Raw genomic sequence first — 21,814 nt, forward strand, 5'->3', positions numbered from 1 at the left:
AACTCTTGGTTGGCTGTGTGGTTGTGCCTGTTCCAATACCAATGCGCCGGTCCCAGCCTAATACGCTAAAAACGTCGAAACTTCCAAAATCTCCCGTTTCCCTGGCAACTCTTAATGGAAAGTAGGGCACATCTCAATCTTCACAAGTGTCCTTGGTGACCGTCTGTCCCTCCTCTTCACGTTTGACATTGTGCTTATCATAAGTTATCTCAATCTAATCAATTCAGATCGCGATAAGAGCTAGTGTCTGTGCGCAAATATGGGCTGGTCAGTGGCTGGTGTGGCTTGGCACAGGACATGGAAGGGTGGCTGGTGATGAAATGGGCGGGGCTGGTGCGAATTATGGGTCCCAAAGGCTCGACCACTAAGAAGCAGCCAAAAACTAATTCCAATCCAGGAGACGGAGCTTTCGGGAATCAATTCAACGTGGGGTTTTGACAGCTCCGAGGCTCAATTCGAGCTCGACAACGTTTCTCTGTCAGTACTTTGATGGAAGTGGTGTGGAAATCTTTCGACTTAAAGATAAGGTAGACATCTGTAGTCTTTGAAGGCAAAAATCAGTGTCGTAGGGTCTCTTGGGATGAATTATGCCATATTCCAAACCCCGAGCCAGAAAGTAGTCTCCCTAGTGCTAGTATGAAGAGGTGACATTTGAAGAAATCTTCAGAAAATACAGAACACCACAACCATGCCGCAAAACCAACTAAAATCATATTCATTTGATCCGAATAATAGCAAAAATGCATATTTGAGAATATGAGAGCCCTAAAATAAGAAATGAGCCCAAGAATGCCAAATCTATGTAACAACGAGATGTATAGGGTAGGCTCAATCTGGTCGGCAATTCCCCGGAACGAGGCCACAAGGCACCAATCACTTTGCCGTCATTGTCGGCATTCTTCGTCGCAACACAACCTCACCCAAGACGACAGGTCAACACCGGATTCCATCGTGCGAGCGCCAGTCGGCGAGATACCCCGCGAAACCCGATCAATTGCACCCTAGCGAGGAGTCTTTCTCGACTGGGCCCGGCCTCGCGTACCCTCAGCACCTCATCCACCATGTCGACGCGACGAGCTGCTCTGTCAGTAACCACAAACCCATCCGAACGGCCGAGCACACGACTGTCGAGCCCCTCGAGCTATATATGCTAACCTATTTGGCCTTCAGATCCCTCTACCGCCGCTCATTGAAGCTGGCGCTGGATTGGGCCGTCCACCGACACTTGTGGCGTGGCCAGGCTCTCTATATTCGCTCACTGTTCGAGGCCAACCGCAATGTGACTGATCCAAGACACCAAAGAGTGAGACGACAATTGGCTGCCGGAGGGCGATTACAGGCTGACAATGGCATACAGGCTCTATTGAGCGAGACAGAAAAGCTACTGGAGAGCTGGAAGCACCCCGATCCCTATACGCCCCCGACTGCTCCCGGAGGTATGCTTGTCCATTGGCCAACAACGGCTCTACGCAAGCTGCTAACGACGACTCACAGGCTCAAAGTTCGAGCGAAACCTGCCATCGCCTATCCTCGACCGTGAGTCGCTAACCCCTACCCCTGTGGAGGAATCAGATTGATACTGACGAACCGACAGCTCCCCCCCACCCCGTCAACAGACATTAAAACTACGGCCGGACTACCTGGGTTGCACGAGAAGATATCTGTATATAGAGGGCATGGAAGGGTCAGAAGAACGAATTGTAGCACGAATCAAAGAAAGTTTTGGTCACTCGAGTTCTACGCACGGTGGTCGCGATATCGAGACGCATTCCCGAGATTAACAGACAGACATCTAAGATCGATCGAATTTCCGCCAGAGCCGCTGTCGCTTTTCGCCATATTCAATGCAAGTTCATTTGCAATGCTCAACTTCCGCCACGCCGGCAACATGGAGGCGAAATAACATGGGTGCAATGCTTTACTCCCAACGACAAACCGGAGGCGAGGAGTTGCGAAGAATTCGAAGAGATCAATTAGTTGTTGGAAATCTCAAGGTCGCTAAGATGAGGAATTACAAATGCAGAACAGTTCGCTATCAGTATCAAGATGCCACAGGGAGAACAGGGTTGATCTTTGAAGTCTTCTTATTCATGACCATGCCGTGGGGGATTATTGTACAACCCTAACGCGCGAATAAAGTGATAAAAAAGCAACCGTGTGAACCCTGAACCGTGACCCCTTTGTCATGACAACCCAAACAACCGACCATCGCAAGAAAACACAAACCAACGATCCGCTTACAGCTCTTGGCTCGCGTTCTTGCCACCCTTAACAGTCTTCTTGGGCAGAAGGTCTGGAAGAACAATGTTAGTAATGAAATGCAAAAGAGTGAATGAGGTGACGTACTCTGGTGAATGTTGGGAAGAACACCACCCTGGGCGATGGTGACGTGACCCAGAAGCTTGTTCAACTCCTCATCGTTTCGGATGGCGAGCTGGAGATGACGGGGGATGATACGGGTCTTCTTGTTGTCACGGGCAGCGTTGCCAGCCAACTCGAGGATTTCGGCAGCGAGGTACTCAAGGACGGCAGCCAGGTACACGGGAGCACCGGCACCGACACGCTGAGCGTAGTTGCCCTTTCGAAGAAGACGGTGGACACGACCAACAGGGAACGCGAGACCAGCCTTGGAAGAACGCCTGTGGAAAACATGTGTAAGCTTCGAGATCAAAGAACAAGGTTGAAGACGCGTCATGAATAGCTTCAAAACGCGACCAGGTTGGCGTGGCAATCTGGGAAAACTCACGATTGCGCGTTCTTGGAACCAGAGGCCTTGCCGCCAGACTTGCCGCCGCCAGTCATTTTGAAAAGTGGTTGTTTGGGGTGGTTGAGGTGGGAAAAAAGGTGAGTGAGTCTGGTGAGACTTTGCGACGATTGGAAGAGTCGGAGAGCGTGGTGGTGATGACAATTGCGAGAAGTTGATGAGAGAGTCGAAGTTGGCGGGGGAGGTAGAGGTTAAGTACTTTTCGCGCGTCAGAGCTCTGATCCCAGATCACCCACGGGGCGAGCGCGCGCGATTTGGCGCTAACCAGATCAGGCGAAAATGGGCGTACCGAATAAAATAAAATAAAAAACAGGCACACCTGCCACGCCTGCCTCACTGGCACGGCGAAATAATAAAACCGACCTCTTCCCCCCCAACGCGCCCGTGCCACCAGGCCCAAAATCACCCACCCGCGTCTTTCTGGGTATCCTCCTTCACCCCCGACCATCCACCTCGCACGATTTTTCACCTTTGTTCCTCATTTTCCGCTCGCGTGCTGAAATTTCTGCTCGGAGCCATTTGTTCATTGGAGGGAGGTTGAACGTCTGAAATCAGCATTCTTTTCCAGTACTCTTGGACACCCCAAGTCTTGCACTTTTTTCTGGTTCATCTCTTTTCGTTTGTCTGAGCCAGGTTTGTTGCTTGGTCGACTCATTTTGCGTGATTTCTTTCGTGGGAGATGTCCAAGGCATTTGGGCTTGCCCACTTGGTTTGATTGAGTTGGGTCTCTGGGTTCAGTCAAACCTTTGGTCTGACTTTGAATGTTTGTTTGGCCTAGATCCTCTTTCACTTCCATTTTGTTTGGTGTATGTAGGATGTCTACATCTTTTGGGTCTTTTTCTATGAGGTTTGATACGTGTTCAAGTCTTGTAGAGTCATATTTTGGCTTCAATGATCCATCTTGGACGTATATAGGACCTCATTTGACCTGAACAACCCCATTCCAGGGTACTGTGACGTAGATATTATATGCATATGGTCCACAATTGAGCCCCGATGCTCCGGATCGGATCTCCAAGAGATCTCTCAGTTCCGGCAGTCAACGGAAGCGGCAGCCCTGCGAGACTCGGGCTCGGAGCTCCAGACTCTGGAGAATGTGGAGAGCGATAGACGGGACGGAGACTGGCCAGCAGAGCGTCAACACCGGAGGGCGAGCGGTCATCTGTCACGGCCGTGACGGGACATGCGCGGAGCATCTGAGATGGAACGGGCGCGTTCCCGGGGCGCGTTGACCTCGAGCAGGGATGGGAGACGCCAGTGGAAGTACGAGCTTAGATACTCAAGGTCCTACGATCCTCATTCACGATGAGGAAGTGACGATAGTTGCGCGAGTTTTTGGGACAGCATGACAGTTCAATACAGGTTCTAGACAACATGAAGATGACTCTGAGTGAAGAGAGCATGCTACGGAAGTACAAGTCGAGAATGTGTGATGTGTAGAAGGAAAGAAGTGAAAGAGTGGGAGAAGATTGACCCAGTCGGCAAGCCGAGGAAGGATGATGAAGACGGAGTCGGAGATGGTGGCTGGTTTGGCAGAAGAGGCCAGCAGCGCGCGAGATCACGGAAGGCGGACCAGAAGCGGTGCTCCTTCAGGATGACGAAAAGAGAAGCCAGTGGGGCGACTGCGTCTCGCTCTCACATCAGAAAAGAGAATGAGAGCAGCATGTTGGCTGTCGCGCAAATCCGGCCAATCAAAAAATAGGACACTCGACCATTTTTTATTTTCCCAGCAGTCCAAGGGGAATTAAAAAAAAAAGAGGGGCACGCAGGCGCGACCAGCAACGCCCAGATCACCTCCACCCTGCCAACCTCTCCCGCTAGCAGGCACGCGTGCGCACGCCCCCCAAGGCAATCAGTAACCCGCTTGCACCGACGCGCGCCCAGCTACAAAAAGCCTACCCACCCCCCGATCTTCCTGTCTCGCCATCACTTTCCATCACCACCAGCTCTCTTCGCCCGCAACACACGCTCGCGTTCTCGCATATCCAACTCAACCACACTCGACTTTTCAGTCTTTTTTCTCCGATCTCACATCTTTCAAAATGCCTCCCAAGGCCGCCGACAAGAAGCCCGCCTCCAAGGCCCCCGCCACTGCCTCCAAGGCTCCCGAGAAGAAGGACGCCGGCAAGAAGACCGCTGCTTCTGGTGACAAGAAGAAGCGCTCCAAGACCCGCAAGGAGACTTACTCTTCTTACATCTACAAGGGTGAGTTTCAATCCCTTTCGCGTCACGTCTTTTCCGAACGCGTCAAACTGACTTGCATCTCCAGTCCTCAAGCAGGTCCACCCTGACACTGGTATCTCCAACCGTGCCATGTCTATCCTCAACTCGTTCGTCAACGGTATGTTTTGATCCATCTGTCGCGTCTCATCCAAGTCCATTGTCCTAACTTCGACTCAGATATTTTCGAGCGCGTCGCTTCTGAGGCTTCCAAGCTGGCTGCCTACAACAAGAAGTCCACCATCTCTTCCCGAGAGATCCAGACCTCTGTCCGCCTGATCCTCCCCGGTGAGCTTGCCAAGCACGCTGTCTCTGAGGGTACCAAGGCCGTCACCAAGTACTCCTCCTCGACGAAATAAGTGGCTTGACTTGCTTGTTTGTTTTGGTCAATTGGTTTTTCACGCGTGGCATCAGGGTGTCATGACTCCGAGGTTTCATGGGCATCTGGCCCTGTTTTTAGGAGCCTCATAATGCGTTACGGATGGTTTTGTTTTTCACTGGGGGCAATGTCTTCACACACGGGCAACGGGGTTCGCGGTTGTACAATAAACATCGAGAATAGGGTCTCGATAACATGAATTCGTGCACTTGAAAGCCCCCTTCTATTTGCATAGTGTTACAGGTGTTGTCCGGTTTTCAGCTCACAGCTCCAGTCCTTCCTGATGTTCGCGTATCGAATCAATATCTAGCCGAGTCCGGCCTTTGACCGCTTCATCGCGTGCGTGACAGGTTGCAGAATTCCCTTGTTGTTCATGGCACCCAGCGCCGTACCAGAACTCCACCCCATCTTTTCCAGCATCGCGCGACCACGATTCTCAACACCAAGCTCCGGCGCTGAGCCACCGACGATCTCACCATCTTGATAGGTCGCAGCTGCGACACTTGCGCCGCCACGGACAGGTGGGAGCCGATTCGACTTTTTACCTTTCATGTCGAGTCGAGGGAAGTATCGCCGGTTGACGCGATTAATGGCTTGGTCGAATGTCACTGCTACGTAGGGAAGTGTGCGACCTGTACGGTAGAGAGTTGGTCTCCGCTGGTCTCCCTTACCCGTTGACTTGGACTTGATTTTGAACTTATTGGCCAGCTCATGGATCATCTTTCGGGCATGGTTGTCCATGGGCGGCAGCGTAAGTCTAGGAAGTGGTCAGCAAACGACTGGTGGGACATGGAGGACAGACTCACTGCTCATCAGAGCTAACGAGAAACGCTCGTAGCTCTTCTGCAACCTGCTCCATGTTCATGCCATCCGGGTATTTGACACGAAGATCGTCGGGATTGGCCTTTTTTCCGAGCATCCCAAGCGCGCGCAACTCCTCTCGCTGCTTCTTACGCTCCGACTTCTTTTGTCGGTCAGTTTTCCAGGCCGCTTGGAGTTGCGCCTCCAATTCCGAGTCGGATAAATTGAAGGTGATCTGCGCCTTTGCGCCCTTGCCTTTGCGCCGTCGCAAGCTGGGTCGTTCCCAATCCATCAGATCAACGTCGTCGTCAATCACCTGCTGTCGCTTCTTGGCCTTGTCACTGGAAGAATCCGAATCGCTCGATGAATCGCCAAAGTTGACGTCCTCCATGCCCAGGTCCTGGCTCAATTCTTGGCCGGCGATAAGTCTTGCCAGCGTCTCATCGTCGATTTCGCTGGGTACTTCGTCGTCCTCGTCCTCGTCGTCTTCTTCGGACAAATCCTCCTCTTGGTCTTCGTCTGAGTCGCTTGTCTCTGGAGCCTTTTGCTTGGAGGAGGCGCGTTGCTGTTTGGATGTTGCGACAGGTGAGTCAGACGCATCCTCTTCGGCATCGTCAGAGTCGCTTCCACCGTTGATGAGTTGTCGGAAATATTCGTCGTCGCTGTTTTCCTTCATGTTGGCAATATAGTCGGCGAGGATGGCATCTTCCTCCTCCTGTAGTTGTCTTCGTGCGTTTCTCTTGTCGCGCTGTTTCTGCTTCTTCTCCTTCTTAGAGAGCTTCTTACTATTCGGTGGCTCCACGCTCAGTTCGGGTGCGGGTGACGGTGCTGCTGCCGACTCGGTGATGATTGTTTGCTCGACGACCCGTATCTCGGTCTGCATTTGAGCCATGCTGATCTCTTCCGTCTGCAGGGGCTTTCGTGGGGCTGCGCGACCCTTGAACAGGATAACCTCCTCGCTCGAGCTGCTGCTTCTTGAAGACGGTCGCTCTGGGATCTCGACTGGGCCCTGCTGAAGCCTGGGCTGTGACTGGTCTCCTTTCAGGTCAAAGAAGAACGATGGTTCCTCTGGAGCTTCATTGTCGGGCTCTACTTGGGCTTGGATAGCTTCTTCGAGTTCGTCGGGTCCGATAAAATGATCATCTTCGTCTGAGTCCTCTTCCACATCCGCCTCATGCCCGCCTCTCTCGCCGTGGTTGTCAATCTCATTGTCAGACTCATCTTGTGTATCGACTTGCATGTCTCGTTGGGTGTTGGTTTCAGGCGACGCCGTGGTGGCTGGTTCTTCAGCTTCGTCATTTTCTTCGTCAAGCAGCACGTCGAGTAGTTTCAACGGTTCAGTTGGCCCAGCACTGACAAACTTAACGGGTCGCATGCGCAAGTTATTCCATCTGGAAGGGTCATGTTGGGAAGTCTGTCGAGCTTCGTCCGCAAGTGTAAACCCAGCTGCGGTACTGTCAGTAAGCTGGCCGTGACACATTCCTCGGGCCCGGGGTGTCTGCCCGGCAGTGTATTGGGCTGGTTACCGGTGGTCTCTTCTCTGATGAAGTTCACTCGGGCAGGCGCAGGAGAATAGTTGCCGCGTCCGCGAGATGCTCCTCGACCTCCGCGACCTCCTCGTCCACCTCGGGCACCCTTTGCGCCACGAGGCGTAGAAGCTCCCTTCTTGTTTTTCGGCATGGCGAACTATGGATCGATCGCCGGCATTGTGAAGGCTCCTCGCAGTCGATGGAGCGGGTGGCGGTTTGGCCGTAGATGTATGAGCCTCCAGCACGGAGCGTTTGTGTAAAAAGTCTCACGCAGTGGATGCTAGCAAAAAGCTATGTTGTTGGCAACAAAAAGAGTCACCCCGCGGTGGGTATCTCAGCCTGTGACGCTCTTTGATTGGCCTTTTCAAAGGGCTGTGGAGTTGTCCCAGGCGATGAGAGTCATGGAAACGTTGTGGTGCAGCAGGGGTGCTTGGTGGGGCCGGTGTTTGCGGCCAGGCGGGGATCAGCAGGTGGAGACTGCAGCTATGGTACGTCACTTCAATGAGTGCGTGCATCGCTCAGGTGTAGGGTAATTGTTGGGAGCCTCCAGCTCGGGTTTGTGCGCCTGATTCTTGGGTAGTTGGGATTTCGATAGCCTTTCATTCTTGATGGATAGGTTATTTGACTGTTTTACGTGCTGCTCTGTAGTTTTCTCCGTCTTAATCGCACCGCGTGGTGTTTTCGTATTATTTGTTAATTTTGACAATGAAATCACTTGAACTCTCTGGCATCACTTGCATGAGCTTCAACAGAACCTTTGTGAATGTAGACATAATCAGAAACAAGGACAAAGGGCAACAAACACGTGTCAAATCTCGCGTCAAGTAGCGAAAAAAATACGAAGAACATATAAAAAAGGCATATCGACATCAACCATGCCCTAGATCGACCATTATCATCCCCATCGCTCTCGATTTCTCACATCGCGTCGAATGGTCCGTGCACAAGATTCCTTTGCACCTGTTGCCTGTGGGGCTCCACCTCATCCGGAACCACCACCTCAGGCGGCCTTGAGGAGTCACAAGCCGCCGCTTCCCCCGCCGCCGCCGGCCCCAGCTGACTCCCCACACAGCCAGACCCAAGACCCATTTGCTGCCTTCGCCAGCAGCTTCGTTATCCATCTCAAGTCGCCATCGTCTCCCTTCATTACACAACACTCTTCATACTAGGCCCCCGATCGGATTCCAGCCCACTCCAGTATCGACACCGACACCTGCAGATGCCAGCTTGACACAGTCGCACAGGTTACAGCCGCCATGGAAGCCGCCATGGCCAACGTCGACCTCGGGCGCTATCGGCGTATAGTGCAGATGTTCTGGGATCCCGAGCCGACCAACGATGTCGCCCACGATCAGCCCGTGTGGTGCCTCGGACACTCATACAAGCTCAGTGACAGCAAAAGCACCAAGAACGACAACCGCAGCCCCCAGACACCCCCCCCAGCGCCCAAGCCAGACGCAGAGGCTCAAGACACCAGTCGACCGCCCGTCCCACCAGTCAACGCACCCGAAACCCCACCGGAATCGATATCGAGCAGCTTCTCATCATCGCTAGCATATGATGATCCGACAAAAGACAACGGCTGGCCGCCACAATTCATGGCCGATTTCGAGTCGAGGATCTGGATGACGTATAGGTCCGAATTCGAGCCCATCCCTCGCTCAACCAACCCACAAGCCACTTCCTCCCTCTCGCTATCGATGAGGTTGAAGAGCCAGCTGGGCGACCAGAGCCCTTTCTCTTCCGACAGTGGATGGGGCTGCATGATTCGATCAGGTCAGAGCCTGCTTGCAAATACCATAGGCATGATTCGTCTGGGCAGAGGTAAGAAGACATGTTAGCCGTACAGTGCCAACACCCAGCTCACCTATCATCAGACTGGCGCCGAGGACAATCACCACACGAAGAACGTGAAATCATCAGATTGTTTGCCGACCACCCCAACGCCCCCTACTCCCTACATAGCTTCGTGCGTCACGGTGCCAGTGCGTGTGGCAAGTACCCAGGCGAGTGGTTCGGCCCGTCAGCAACTGCCCGGTGCATCCAGTAAGTCCATAGAACAAACCCAAGCTCTCTCGCTGTTCACTAACTGACGTTCCACCAGAGCGCTTGCGAACTCGCACGAATCCTCACTTCGAGTATACTCAACAGGCGACGGCCCCGACGTTTACGAGGACGAGTTTATGAAGATTGCGAAGCCAGAGGGGGAAGGGTTTCATCCCACGCTCATTCTTGTTGGAACTCGTCTGGGAATCGACAAGATAACGCCTGTCTACTGGGAAGCCCTCATTGCATCCCTTCAAATGCCCCAGTCTGTAGGAATTGCAGGGTAAGCCTCATGAAACCCCATGATATGAACTTGCCGATAACCCGTATCTAGCGGCCGCCCATCCTCATCACACTACTTTGTTGGGGCACAAGGTTCGTTCTTGTTCTACCTTGACCCCCACCATACCAGACCCGCACTCCCCTACCACGAGAACCCAGACGACTACACCGACGAGGAGATCGCATCTTGTCACACTTCCCGACTACGTCGCATCCATGTTCGCGAGATGGACCCGAGCATGTTGATAGGATTTTTGATCCGAAGCGAGGATGACTGGCAGAATTGGAAGCGATGTGTCAAGCACGTCCAGGGCAAGTCGATTATCCACGTAGCGGATCGAAGCGCGCTCCTTGGAGGCTCCAGTGAGGGTCGGGAGGGTGCGATTGATGAGGTGGAGACGCTAAGTGATGATGATGATGATGATGCGGACACCATTCATGAGGCCTAGTTTGGTTGGGTTGGTTGGCGTCTTGGTTGTGTTTGCTGCTTTGCCATTGAATAGGCGGCCGGCTTGGGAGTTATACTAGGGATAGATGAATACGAATTCGAACGAACCAGCTTACACCATTCCCAGGTCCCTGTTTCTGTTTTGTGCACGGGAGTAGTTCATCGAGACGCAATCATCGTTCTGGTCGCGCTTAGCCGTAGGCGTGAGAACACAGTTGAGTGTATTTGTTGTCAAGACGTTCAGCGTTTTTTCCTTTGGCCGCCTCCGGCTACTGGTTTCAACGAGGCATGGCCTTCATCGCGAATGTGTGTGAAGAGCTTCGTCCTGGAAGAGAAGGTCTCCCCGCAGACTCCGCATTTTTGCTGTGACAAGGTGTTAGCCAGTGTCAATCTAGACCGGGGTGATGTTCATACCCCTTCATCCTGCTGGGCTTGGGCGGCCGCAGCTTTCTTGGCGCGTTTGGCCTTAGCCTTTCCTATCTTCTTGCCTTGCGAGGGCTCATCAACGGAAAGGTCCTTGGCAGCAGCAGAGAGCTCTTCATCAGGGTTATTCGCTGCCTCCTGGATTGCATTGGAGGACGTAAGCCTCTCTTCGACAACATCTCGGGGCGCATAGTCGCCATCATCAGACACATCGGCAGACTCCGCTGGGCTCGGATCTTGGTGTTTGCCTTTAGAGGGGGGTGACCTCTTCCCGGCTAATGTCTCTGAATTGTCCGAGTCCTCATTCACCTTTTCTTCCGGAATGGGATCATGCTTGCCCTCTTCGGCTGCCTCCGGCGCAGGCGTGGCATCAACCTCCTCAAGTTGCAATTCGACGCCTTCGCGCTTCATCTGTCGCTTGAGCTGTTGGACAGCCTTAATGTGTTTCTTGCTCCTTTCATGCGCCTCCATCTGTTTCTCGCTCTTGAACGACTTATTGCACACGACGCACTCAAGAATCTCCACGATCTCCTCCTCTTCAGACTCGGAGAAACTCCCCTCTGCGACACCGTTGTCGGACGACCGAGACTTAGCCCACTCGGGGACTTCGTACTCAGCCATGCGCTCTTGATTTGCAGCACGCGACCGCGCGGCTTGTGCGGCGGCGGCGTTCCGTAGGGAAGCCTGGCGTTCGGCGTGTGATTGCGAATTGGGCAGATACCGAGGATCGCGCTTCCGCACGAAGCTCACGAGAAAGTTTACAGCGTCGTTGAACTCGCGAATGGCATCATCGCGCATCTTCTTGTTTTCCTTTTCCATCAGGCGGCGAACACGGCGGTCGGGGGCGTCGGATAGGCGGTACTTGTCCTTCCAAGAGAAGGATTTGGCAGTGGAGAAGCCAGACCAAGCATTGTAGAAGGGCTTGACGACTGTCTCGTAGTCGTCGTCAGAAGAGCCAAATGTTGGGTATTCCCGGATGTCGACGTCTTCGTTTTCGGCCGCCGCCTCCTCCTCAAGAGCCAGGTGTTCAAAAGTCTCCCTGCAGATTCCATAGAATCCCGTGGGTTCGTCGTCAAAGGGTACAGCGGCATTGAACTTGCGAATCAAGCTCATAATCTCTTCGGCCGAGGTAAGTCGCACATTGCGGAACGTTGCTGGATTGCCATCTGCGCCGTCGCCATCCTGACCGCTCAGAATGGCATCGCGGTGCGAGTCGTACCATGCCCTCTCCTGGGGGTCGGATAGGATCTCGTATGCGGACTGGACCTCGGCGAAGCGACGGGTGGCCTCCTCGACGTCGTTGAAGTTGCGATCGGGGTGAAGCTCGAGAGCCTTTCGACGGTAAGCTCGCTTGATCCTGAAGAAATATGTTAGTCAAGGCCAGTCTCGCCAGCCTATAAGAAAACCAGGAGACTAGATGGGAAGAAGTACTCGTCGTCGGTTGCTGAACGTTCAACGCCAAGCAGATCGTAGTAACATGTCTTTGCAACGGGAGCGGCGCCTGAAGCGTCAGAGTGCTCCGAGGACTGCTGTGCCCCCATGGCTCCTTATGTAAAGTATAGGTGAGTGTATGCGTAATTTCCCAAGAAGCCAGATGTGAATCTAATGGGGTCTGGCGGTAGTTTATTCCTCAGTAGAGGTCTCTCAAGCTGTGCGACGAAGGAGGGGCATCGCGGGGCAGAATCTGGAGATTTTTATTGAAGAAATTGTTGTGCAGACTCCGGTTGTTCCCCGCAGGATCCAACTCCGCCCTTGCTTGGCGACACATGTTTCTAGAAGGACATGTTAATTAACTGACAGATCAGTAAGCTTATTCGTTGGACTGAGTGGACTTTTGCCGGATGATTCAGGCCTGCTTTTAGTTACTCATATCGACTCATCGGATATGACTAACCACAGTTGCAGGCATTCCCACACGAAGCATCCACACCACAGAGGACCGGACTAACACAATGCGGATTCACAACAGATATCTACACATGGATATTTGCGCATTGTCATTTTCTTGCGTTCCATGCAAGACGCTCGGTGGTCGAGTACACATCAAAGCTCTAGCGCTACATGGACCCTGCCAATTAAGGGACGCATTGCGCACACGAGGTTGAGAGGAACGGAAGGGGCTGCAAGGTCGATCGACGAGCTAGAGAGAGCACGGACTATCCAGAGCTCTCGCTGATAATCTCCTCTGTCTCTGGCATCATCATTTTGATGAACTCGGCTCTCTCCTCTTCCTCCTTGACCTCATTTGGCTGATGAACCATGGACGGGAGGTATCCTAGAACCGTGTCGAGCCAATCACCAGGTCTCGAACCAAGGCAAGCAGCCCAAAGACCCCATCGAACGACCTGGGTCTCGGCGTCGCCTTTGGCCTCGGTCAACGAAAATGGTCGGCAACCTTCTCGAACGGTCGAACCATCTGATTCATGTCCTGGTTGACGCCTCTACCGTCGCCGGCACGAGATTGCCGAGAGCCCACTCAGGCTGCTAGCCTCCCATCAACCCCTACCCGTTCCTCGCCGTTCCCACCGCGAGAAAGAGGTCATTCGCTAAAATCGGTACCAACCTTTGTCTGGGCATGTCTGAATCCAGCCAAGTACCCTCGTCGACATCGATATTTTCCATCCACGAGACCACTCTTGCAACAAACCCATTCACACGACGCATTTTCGTCACTGTTCCTCTTCTTTTTCTTTTCGTGCCCCCCTTCTGAGTGATATATCACTTTTGCCTTTTGCCTTTCACTGTTCTTTAAGTCTTGCTTCTAGCGTCACGTCTCCTTCTTCTATTCTTGTTCTTTTTGCCACCAACTCCCCAATATTGCAACTGGTCGCGTGCTCCTCATGCAAGCACCCTAACATTTTGGCCCTACCAGCAGCGTCAACACGATGAAGTTTGCTCACGACTTTAAGGAGATCCTGCGGACTCAGGGTATGTTTCACTATTTGGCTTAACTCTTTGACCGCAGCCAGTTCTCAGCTCTTTGTCTCTGCTTTTCCGGCGCACAACTCAAGCGATATTCACCCACTTGTGCGACAGCTCCAAACTGACTGATCTGATGCAGATTTTCCACCTCATTGGGTCGACAATGCCATCCCCTACAGCCAGCTCAAGAAATGTCTCAAAAAGGTCGCGCGAGAACTGCACGAACTGGGTCTTGATCCAGAGACATTGCGCGAACTTCTCAAGCCCGACACAACATCTCCCGTGGCCCTGAAGTATAAGCTCAACGGTAGGCCTATTCCCGCAACCTTATGCATTTCGTGCCTCCAGCAGGTGCAACGGTTGTGCATCGGAAACTGATTGCGCATAGGTGGCTCCGACTCTCATCTCCGCCCCAAGCTCACCGTCCAGCTCCATCTTCAAGATGGCGTGCCAGTCGATGCCTCGCTAGCACCCAACTCGCGGGAGTTCCTCAACAAAATCGCCGCAAATCTCCCCAAGGGCGCTCGGCCACCCGCCGAATCAGAGACGAAATCCGACACTGAGTCCGTGACGAGCCTACCCAAGTCCGAAAATTCTGATACCCTGGTTGAAGCCAGCCCTCCGTCTGTTGCAGAGACTGTCGACAAGCTCGCCGACGACACAGCTGAGAGACTTGCCATCTCCCCCGTCGACAAACCTGCCGATGAGACCACCGAGAAGCCTACCACCAAGAACGCTCTGGAATCCTCTGCTGAACCTACGACCGAGATCTCGACCGGCGCACAGGCCCAAGCTCCGGCATCGGACTCAACCACTTCCCCGACCGAGAAGGATGATGGAACCTACGAAATCATTGAAGTCCCTCTTGTATTCGATGCCGAGTTTTTTGATATGCTGCAGAGCGATGTGACGAATCTCGACGCCCTACAAGCTGAGGAGGAGAAGAACATGACCTCCGAGATCGTCGCCCTCGGCAAGGAAGTTGAGCAAGTCGCAAAGCCCAAACGGTTCTCCAAGACTGACCTCGCACGATGGCGTCAAATCTTCGAGCTCTACCTGGATGCAGAGATCTTCTTCGCCACCCACGAGCAGGATCACGGTTCCCGAACCAGCCAGGTGGCCCTGAAGCAGCTGCAGTGGTTCCAGAATCAAGTTGAAAAGGAGGGGATTGCCAAAGGTTTTAAACTCGCAGAGAGTCAAGCGGCCTATACACGCTTCATCAACCTGAACGCTTCTCTTCTCAAGAATTTGCAATTCCAGGAGCTCAACAAGACTGCCGTTGCCAAGATTCTCAAGAGTGAGTTGGGCCCTCTCCCTCTAATACCATACACAATACTGACTTTATTTCAGAGTTTGATAAACGTACGGCTCTGGGCGTATCGAGGAAGTTCCCTACTGTAGTACACTCCGACAAACTTCTGGCAGGCAGCATTTCCAAGGATGTCTGCGCAAAGATGTCTCAAGAGCTCGTCTCTGTGGTTCCTCAGTTGAACGACTACCTCTGCCCAGTGTGCTTTTCGGTAGCATACATGCCTATCCGCCTTGATTGCCAACACGTTTTTTGCATTCGCTGCATCATCAAGATCCAGCGTCGAAAGGAAAGGCACTGCCCACTGTGCAGGGCCGATGTCGTTCTGAAGGCCTCCGCTGACCACCTTGACTTCGAGCTTCAAAAGTACATGAAGAAGTACTTCGCCAAGGAAGTCAAGGAGAAGCAGCGAGCCAACGAGATTGAGCGTGGAATCGAGGACTACGGACCTGGTTACGTTCACCAGGAATGCACCATAATGTGAGGTGCCAGGGGTGCGGCACGACTCATCCCATGACACTGTGATTGTCACCTTTCATGATAGCGTTTAGCGGTTGGAATTAATTCGATTGACGAGTGTTAAACTAATCACGGTAGCACAATAAATAAACGTAAGTCATTGATCTTTTTGCTTTTTATCCCAGTCTCCCAGCTGCCAACATCAGACTGACATGACTAGATCCCGGCATAGACAACTCAGATTGTATGACAATCCATAATTGGATAATTTGGGTAATATAGACAGGATGAGTCATGGGAGAAGAGCAGGACTATCATCCACAACAGTCTAGTTCCGTCATGAGCTCGACACTGGGACAGCCTCAGCCGCTTTCAGGGCACCCAGGAAAATATTCTCAAGTTCTGCCGTCTCCTCTAGACCGACGCTGACGCGGACAAGATCGGGATCAACACCAAACTGCGCAGCCCAGTCCAGCTCTTGGTAATGAGCGAGCAGCGCGTATGGCGAGCACAGCGTAAAGTTGGTTCCCAAGCTGGGTCCCTTGGCAAGGGGCAGGGCGTCAAAGAAGGCCTGGGCCTGGGCCTTGTGGTGGAATACGATGGAGAGCAAACCGCCGTAACCCCCGTTGGGAAGGCGGACCGCCTCGTAGTGAGGCTTCGAGTCGTTATACTTGGGGTAATAGATGCTCTTTACGACGGGATGCGTTCGTAGCACCTCGCAGATAGCTTCTGAATTGGCATTGGTACGCTCTACGCGCGATTCGAAGTCTCGGCTGTTCCTCTCCATGAAGATGACGTCCTCGGGCCAGTATGTGTCCTCGTAGTCCTGCTCCATGGCCGTCTTGAGGGCACGGTAGTACTTGCTCTCCGGGTTGAGGATGGCACTTCCACCCATGACGTTGGAGTCTCCAGAAAAGATCTTTGTAAGACTGCTGACGACGATATCGGCGACGGGCAAGACGTTGATGTTTGCAAACGTGCCTATCGTCTCGTCGATCACCACGGCAAAGTCGTACTCGTCGGCGAGCTTCCGGATTCGCGCAAGGTCCGGACATGTAAGGAGGGGGTTTCCGGGGAACTCGCAGAAGAGGCCGAGGAAGCGCTCTCCGTTCTTCAACCTGCTCTCGAGGTCGTCCAGGTCTGCAGCAGAAGCATGTCCGTAAAAGAGACAGCCAGGGCCGAACTTTTCCAAGATCTTGAGGGTGTCGACGTAGGGGAAGCCAAAGTTGATGCTCTTGGCCGGCTCTCTCGCCTTGAGCAGGGCGCGGTGGGCGTTAAAGATGGCGTTCATGCCGGCGGGGTATAGGTAGACATCGGCCTCCTCAAGGGTCTTGATGCCGCGGGTGTTGTCCGTCATGGCAGGCAGGGGGCCGTTGTGGAGGTCAACGTCGTGCGCCATGGCACCGGCGATGCGCCTGCGGATGGCCGACTTGGCGCGCTCAACCATGGAGAGTTCGAGGTTCCTGCCGAAGCGCTCCTCAAGGAAGCGTGAGCTCTCCAGAGACTCGACGGGAGCCGGAGGAGAGGGCGGCTTGGGGATATGCGACACGACACCGTCGACAGAGCCGGGGCGCTGATAGCGCTTGGGGCCGCGGAAAGGCCTGCTAGCAGTCTCAGGAGGAGTCTGCACAGCCGCAACTGGGACCAAGAATTCATCCTGGAAAAGCCTGTGACAAAACTCGGCACGTCTGCTGGAGGTGCCATCACCAGTGTGCTGCCAGTACTGCTTGGCAATGGGAAACGCCTCCTGAGGGTAGAGGACGGCTGAGATGGTGGAAGACAGCTTCTTCAGCTGAGGAGAAAGCTCCTTGGATCTGTCCAGAGTAAAGTCAATGGTGTCAACCTGGCGCGCGATCTCAGGAGAGGCACGTTGACGGATGAACTCGAGACAGCGCTTCGCCACTCTAGGCGTGGGGAAGAGCATGGCCTGCTGACCAGGTCGCCCATGGCGAGCGACGATGTCCTTTGCAAAGGCTTGAATACCCCGGTGGACGAAGAAGCTATATTGAACAATGGTGTAAGTCAATGGTCAGAGGTCGACTTGAGGTGAGTCAGGAGATAGGCTCACCGAGGGTAGCCTGTTGTCATGCGGCCGACAACCCATTCTTCACCTTCCTCATATCCGACGTTGGCTTTCCAAGTAGGTAGAGAGACGCTGACGGCCTACACGTATCAGGTCAGCCCATCTATAATGAAATATGCACGCTGAGCACGTCTTGCTGAACTCACATGCGCCGTGTCGGGAGGAATAGACTCGCCGAGTTCAATCACAGGCATGGCGAAGAATTTCTACACAAAAAGTCGTCCAAGATCTGAAATATCGGTATATCTCACTCGAGACTTGTGCTTTAGAAAGCGTTACACTGGACGTTGGGACAGAGTCTGAGTTGAATGCGGCGAATCGACTTTTTTTTTTGCTTCTCACGATTTGAGGCGGCGCCGTTGTGGTAGGGATGTGAAAAAAAGTGGCCGAGAATCGGAGTGTGTGTGAGTCTTGCAGTAGTATCGAGGTAGTAGTGACAAAAGAGGCTACGGCAAAAGGCTTGTTTGTGGGCGAGCCATCCACTTTAGCTTCGAGGCAGGACAAGCGCTCTTGTAGAGAAGCGATGTGCCTTGGTTTAGTAATTCTGGCCCTGCTCGTCTCTTTTGCCTCTCTGCTCCCTGATGCCCTCCCCATTCATCGAGGGATTTAACCGTGGGAAAAATCCGCTTCATCGGTGACCAATTTGTGGAGGAGGGGTGGGATCTCCTTGGGTACGTGGACTTATGAGATGCTATCGACTAATTAGCATGTACTATGTGACGCCGTCCACATTGACCCCCACATCTAACACCAACGATGTTGGATCAGGGCAGTGTCGAGTGTCACGGAGTGGGTTGCATCTTGCAGACGATGCGGGACAGGACAGGCATGCGAAAGGGGGACGGTTGCTGACACGGCAATAGGCCGCCGGACTGGCACTCTGTGCGTGTCTCTTCTGTATATCATCATGCTGCTGCTGATGCTGCTGCTGATGCTGCTGCTGATGCTGCTGCTGAGCGTGGTGTCTCTGATATGTATCTGCTGATCTGATAAATCTCTCTTGAGCGTGTGCGTGCGTCTTTGTTGTATCCAGTCTTCTCAAAGCTGCAGCTCCTCGTTCAAATCATCCTGGTCTAGAAACGACAGAATAACCAACCACATATCCTCCCTTCATCTAACCAACAAATGGAATGCTGCAATGAATGCCATGACGCCGTAGATGATGATGAAGTTCCCAAACGCCTCCCAGAAAACTCAAGAAAAAAAAATTGCGTTAGAGATGGAATCCAAGCCTCCTTCGTTGCGAAAGCCAATACAATTCTCATGCCGGCATCATAACCAAAATGTTATCAGTCTCGACCCATCTCGTGCTGTTGAACCAACCTCGTCCCATGTCAGTCATGGCTCACACTCTATCCATCTTTCAAACTCATAATGTCTGTCGTCTAACCATTTCTCATGTCTAATGCTCGTCATCGTCAATCTTCCATTTATCGTACTTTGCGGCGTCGGCTCATCTTGCTTCCGATGCAGCTGATGCTGTCACTCGGAGCAACGCTGACGACGTCATCTTCCCATGCTGCATGGCTGCTGCCCACGCCGCTCATGGGGAGAGCAATGTCCTTGGCGGACATGTAGCTCTGGGCCTTGCTTGAATAGCCCGTATTAGGGTATTCGCGCCCCGTGGCCATCCGGGGCACACCGTATTTGCTGGCTGCCCGACTCCTCGGCATGATATCTGGGATCTCAGGAATCTCGGGGATCTCGGGGACCTCAGGGACCTCAGGAACTTCAGGAACTTCGTAAACCTTGTGAGCTCGTGGTGCCTCATCAGCGAGAGGATATCGTGAATGTTCATGAATAATACGACCTCGTGGTACTTGGTAAGGGTCGGGAACTCTAGTGGTCGTGTAGTCAGGAGCTCGTGGCATGGGCCGGTCGAAAGGTCGTGGCACTTCAGGCGCCTCAGGCACTTCGGGTGCCTCGGGAATCTCCGTCTCGACCTCGGGTCGATGACCTCGTCGAGGCGCTCGTGAGGATGGACGTGACCGGGCAGAGACATAGCTGCGCTCGTCGTCATACGTTGCTCGACGGGAGCGTGAGTGCGACGACTTGGGCACGCCGCTGTGACGAGACCCCGCATGGCTGCGGTGATCATCAGCCAGCACGACCGACTTGCGGCTGGTAGGCGCTTCGCTGCGGCTACGGACGCTCCGCGCCTTTTCTGTCACAGGGGGTCTCGAGGACCGACGAGTTCGTGTCTCAAAACCATCGTCGGGGGGAGGTCGTGATGAACGTCGGCTTCGAGTGTCAAAGCCATCATCGGGGGGAGGTCGTGACGCACGTCGACTCCGTCTATCAAATCCATCGTCATGGGGAGCTCTGGATGAACGACGAGTGCGACTCTCATAAACCTCGTCAACCTCTTCAACTGAGGGACGCCTCGATGGGTGTCGGCTGCGCGTCTCGTATTCCTCCTCATCTGGAGCCCGGCTTGGGGACCGGGCCCGAGAATGAGCAACACTCCTGGCGGTGCTCTTTGCGGTAGTGCTCTTCGCAGCAGTGCTCTTTGCGGCGACACTCCTGGCGGTACTCTTGGCGACACTTCGGGCTCTGCTCCTGCTCCTGGCGCGGGAAGGCTCGGCCCAGGGGTTTTCTTCATGAGGATATTCTGTCAGATACTGCACAGGAGGGGGCCGCTCGTCTTCAGACTCCTCGCTGCTCTCGTCTTCGATGTAACCAAGCCTCCTTGGTGGATAATCATCCGGATGAGACATCTTTCGGGGTGCATAGTCTTCTTTATACCTGGGTTGCCGGAAAGGGTATCCGTCTGGGTATGGCATGCCCTCGTAGGCGCTGGCTGCCCGGGATGGGAGGGCCTTTTGAGGGTACTCGCCGCCACGAAGAGACGTCCTTGGAGGGTAATCGCCGTATACCGTTCGGCGTTCTTCCTGGTGCATTTTGTGAACCGATGGTGCCTTTTCGGGAAAGGTAGAACGGCGTGGCAGATTGGGAGGCTCGAAATCCTGTCGGGGTTTGCGTTCTCGTTCCTTGGCCGCGTTGCTCACAAAGCCGTAAGTAAGGGCTGCACCTGCAGCGACGCCCAGGAGGGCACCGACAACAGTAGTGGTGCTAAGGCCGTTGTTGTTGGAGCTCTGACGAGGGGAAACTGACACAGGCTCCGTCTCGTCTCGGTCAGCAGCTCGTTGAGTCATCTCGGCAGCGGTAACAGTGTTGGGGCCGTGTTTGGAGGGTGACTGGCGAGGCTGAAAGGGCGATTGATTGTTAGAGATAGAAGATGAGGAACGGGCCTCCGTGATGGCATGGGAATGGGACTTGGAGCGAGTTCGAGTATAGGTACTTTTCGAATGAGTATAGGTGCTTTGCGAATGAGAGTAATGTGTGGATCCGTTGTAGGTCCATTCGAGAACACGGCCAAAGTGGTCGCGAGGGGACATGGGTTGCATGTAGACGACCTGGATGGTGTTGCCGTCAAGGTCGCGAACAGTTGCTCGCGTTGGGGTCTCACCGCCGTCGAGGCCCAAGCGAGGCTTCAGGCTGTGACCGCCGGGATAGGCTCGGTCATCATTGTTTTCGATGTACAGCCACGGTTCTGCGGTGAGAGCAGCGTCGTGGAATTCGACTACTGCAGCCGGGGACGGGGCGGCGAGGACCAATGTCGAGAGCTTGACAGGCTCAAAAGGATGGGTAACCTCGCGGATCTGCAGCACTGGCTGGCCGCCCTGTTGTTCGTCACCACGTCCGTCGGTTAGGGCTTTGCGCTGTTTGCTTCCAGACTTGGCATTTCCGCCCGGGATTCCGTAGGTGATGGTTCCAATCGACGAAGTCTGTTCGCGGTCGGCAGCCAGGAAGCGAAGACCAAGGGTTGCGAGGATGGCCGAGTAGAAGGACGACGACGATGCCAGGTGCGACACCTCAACAAAAGGTAGTGTCATGATCTCTTATAGAGTCCGTAAAACAGCCAGGACTCGATCGGTTGCCTGCTTTCAGGTATCCGCTCGGGTGCCTTGGCCGGATTGGATTTGATGGAACCTTGAAAGGCTTGAAAGTCGAAGGGAAAAAAATGATGGACTGCTCCTGCTTGACTGGCTGAACAGGGAGGGGGGCCTGGTGGGGAGACAGAATATCGGTCAAGGCAGGGCTGAAGGAGGATGAGTAACAAACAACAAAAGAGAAGAAACCGAGGAC

The 21,814-nt window shown here is 53.7% G+C and overlaps 9 protein-coding genes across 9 annotated transcripts; 4 read left to right on the forward strand and 5 right to left on the reverse strand.

Moving 5' to 3' along the window:
* Nucleotides 1-914: 914 nt before the first annotated feature.
* On the forward strand, nucleotides 915-1,623 carry NCS57_00547900 (NADH dehydrogenase [ubiquinone] 1 beta subcomplex subunit 9; the record flags this gene model as incomplete). The annotated part of the gene is made up of 5 exons (XM_053055398.1): nucleotides 915-1,084; nucleotides 1,171-1,303; nucleotides 1,358-1,436; nucleotides 1,495-1,536; nucleotides 1,595-1,623. Exons 1-5 carry the CDS (start codon nucleotides 1,062-1,064, stop codon nucleotides 1,621-1,623), a joined length of 306 nt encoding a protein of 101 aa, XP_052914353.1. The 5' UTR covers nucleotides 915-1,061.
* Nucleotides 1,624-2,237: 614 nt separating this feature from the next.
* On the reverse strand, nucleotides 2,238-2,937 carry NCS57_00548000 (Histone H2A; the record flags this gene model as incomplete). The annotated part of the gene is made up of 3 exons (XM_053055399.1): nucleotides 2,747-2,937; nucleotides 2,347-2,639; nucleotides 2,238-2,293 (listed from the first exon to the last, which is right to left on the reverse strand). Exons 1-3 carry the CDS (start codon nucleotides 2,800-2,802, stop codon nucleotides 2,238-2,240), a joined length of 405 nt encoding a protein of 134 aa, XP_052914354.1. The 5' UTR covers nucleotides 2,803-2,937.
* Nucleotides 2,938-4,806: 1,869 nt separating this feature from the next.
* On the forward strand, nucleotides 4,807-5,343 carry NCS57_00548100 (Histone H2B; the record flags this gene model as incomplete). Its single annotated transcript, XM_053055400.1, has 3 exons — nucleotides 4,807-4,969; nucleotides 5,034-5,105; nucleotides 5,165-5,343. The coding sequence occupies 3 exons, from the start codon at nucleotides 4,807-4,809 to the stop codon at nucleotides 5,341-5,343; spliced, it is 414 nt and encodes a 137-aa protein (XP_052914355.1).
* Nucleotides 5,344-5,669: 326 nt separating this feature from the next.
* Nucleotides 5,670-7,844, reverse strand: NCS57_00548200 (Protein SQS1; the record flags this gene model as incomplete). Its single annotated transcript, XM_053055401.1, has 3 exons — nucleotides 5,670-6,120; nucleotides 6,170-7,610; nucleotides 7,691-7,844. 3 exons carry the CDS (start codon nucleotides 7,842-7,844, stop codon nucleotides 5,670-5,672), a joined length of 2,046 nt encoding a protein of 681 aa, XP_052914356.1.
* A 1,105-nt stretch (nucleotides 7,845-8,949) lies between these two features.
* NCS57_00548300 (Cysteine protease) lies at nucleotides 8,950-10,470 on the forward strand (the record flags this gene model as incomplete). The annotated part of the gene is made up of 4 exons (XM_053055402.1): nucleotides 8,950-9,517; nucleotides 9,571-9,739; nucleotides 9,798-10,022; nucleotides 10,074-10,470. The coding sequence occupies 4 exons, from the start codon at nucleotides 8,950-8,952 to the stop codon at nucleotides 10,468-10,470; spliced, it is 1,359 nt and encodes a 452-aa protein (XP_052914357.1).
* Nucleotides 10,471-10,709: 239 nt separating this feature from the next.
* On the reverse strand, nucleotides 10,710-12,433 carry NCS57_00548400 (uncharacterized protein; the record flags this gene model as incomplete). The annotated part of the gene is made up of 3 exons (XM_053055403.1): nucleotides 10,710-10,832; nucleotides 10,884-12,249; nucleotides 12,324-12,433. The coding sequence occupies 3 exons, from the start codon at nucleotides 12,431-12,433 to the stop codon at nucleotides 10,710-10,712; spliced, it is 1,599 nt and encodes a 532-aa protein (XP_052914358.1).
* Nucleotides 12,434-13,777: 1,344 nt separating this feature from the next.
* Nucleotides 13,778-15,864, forward strand: NCS57_00548500 (uncharacterized protein; the record flags this gene model as incomplete). Its single annotated transcript, XM_053055404.1, has 6 exons — nucleotides 13,778-13,820; nucleotides 13,954-14,121; nucleotides 14,203-15,111; nucleotides 15,165-15,603; nucleotides 15,721-15,734; nucleotides 15,803-15,864. 6 exons carry the CDS (start codon nucleotides 13,778-13,780, stop codon nucleotides 15,862-15,864), a joined length of 1,635 nt encoding a protein of 544 aa, XP_052914359.1.
* Nucleotides 15,865-15,919: 55 nt separating this feature from the next.
* NCS57_00548600 (uncharacterized protein) lies at nucleotides 15,920-17,859 on the reverse strand (the record flags this gene model as incomplete). Its single annotated transcript, XM_053055405.1, has 3 exons — nucleotides 15,920-17,582; nucleotides 17,651-17,745; nucleotides 17,812-17,859. 3 exons carry the CDS (start codon nucleotides 17,857-17,859, stop codon nucleotides 15,920-15,922), a joined length of 1,806 nt encoding a protein of 601 aa, XP_052914360.1.
* A 1,236-nt stretch (nucleotides 17,860-19,095) lies between these two features.
* Nucleotides 19,096-21,561, reverse strand: NCS57_00548700 (uncharacterized protein; the record flags this gene model as incomplete). Its single annotated transcript, XM_053055406.1, has 1 exon — nucleotides 19,096-21,561. The coding sequence occupies one exon, from the start codon at nucleotides 21,559-21,561 to the stop codon at nucleotides 19,096-19,098; it is 2,466 nt and encodes an 821-aa protein (XP_052914361.1).
* Between the last annotated feature and the right edge of the window lie 253 nt (nucleotides 21,562-21,814).

Source organism: Fusarium keratoplasticum, chromosome 4 (assembly GCF_025433545.1).
Source record: "Fusarium keratoplasticum isolate Fu6.1 chromosome 4, whole genome shotgun sequence".
NCBI lineage: Eukaryota > Fungi > Ascomycota > Sordariomycetes > Hypocreales > Nectriaceae > Fusarium > Fusarium keratoplasticum.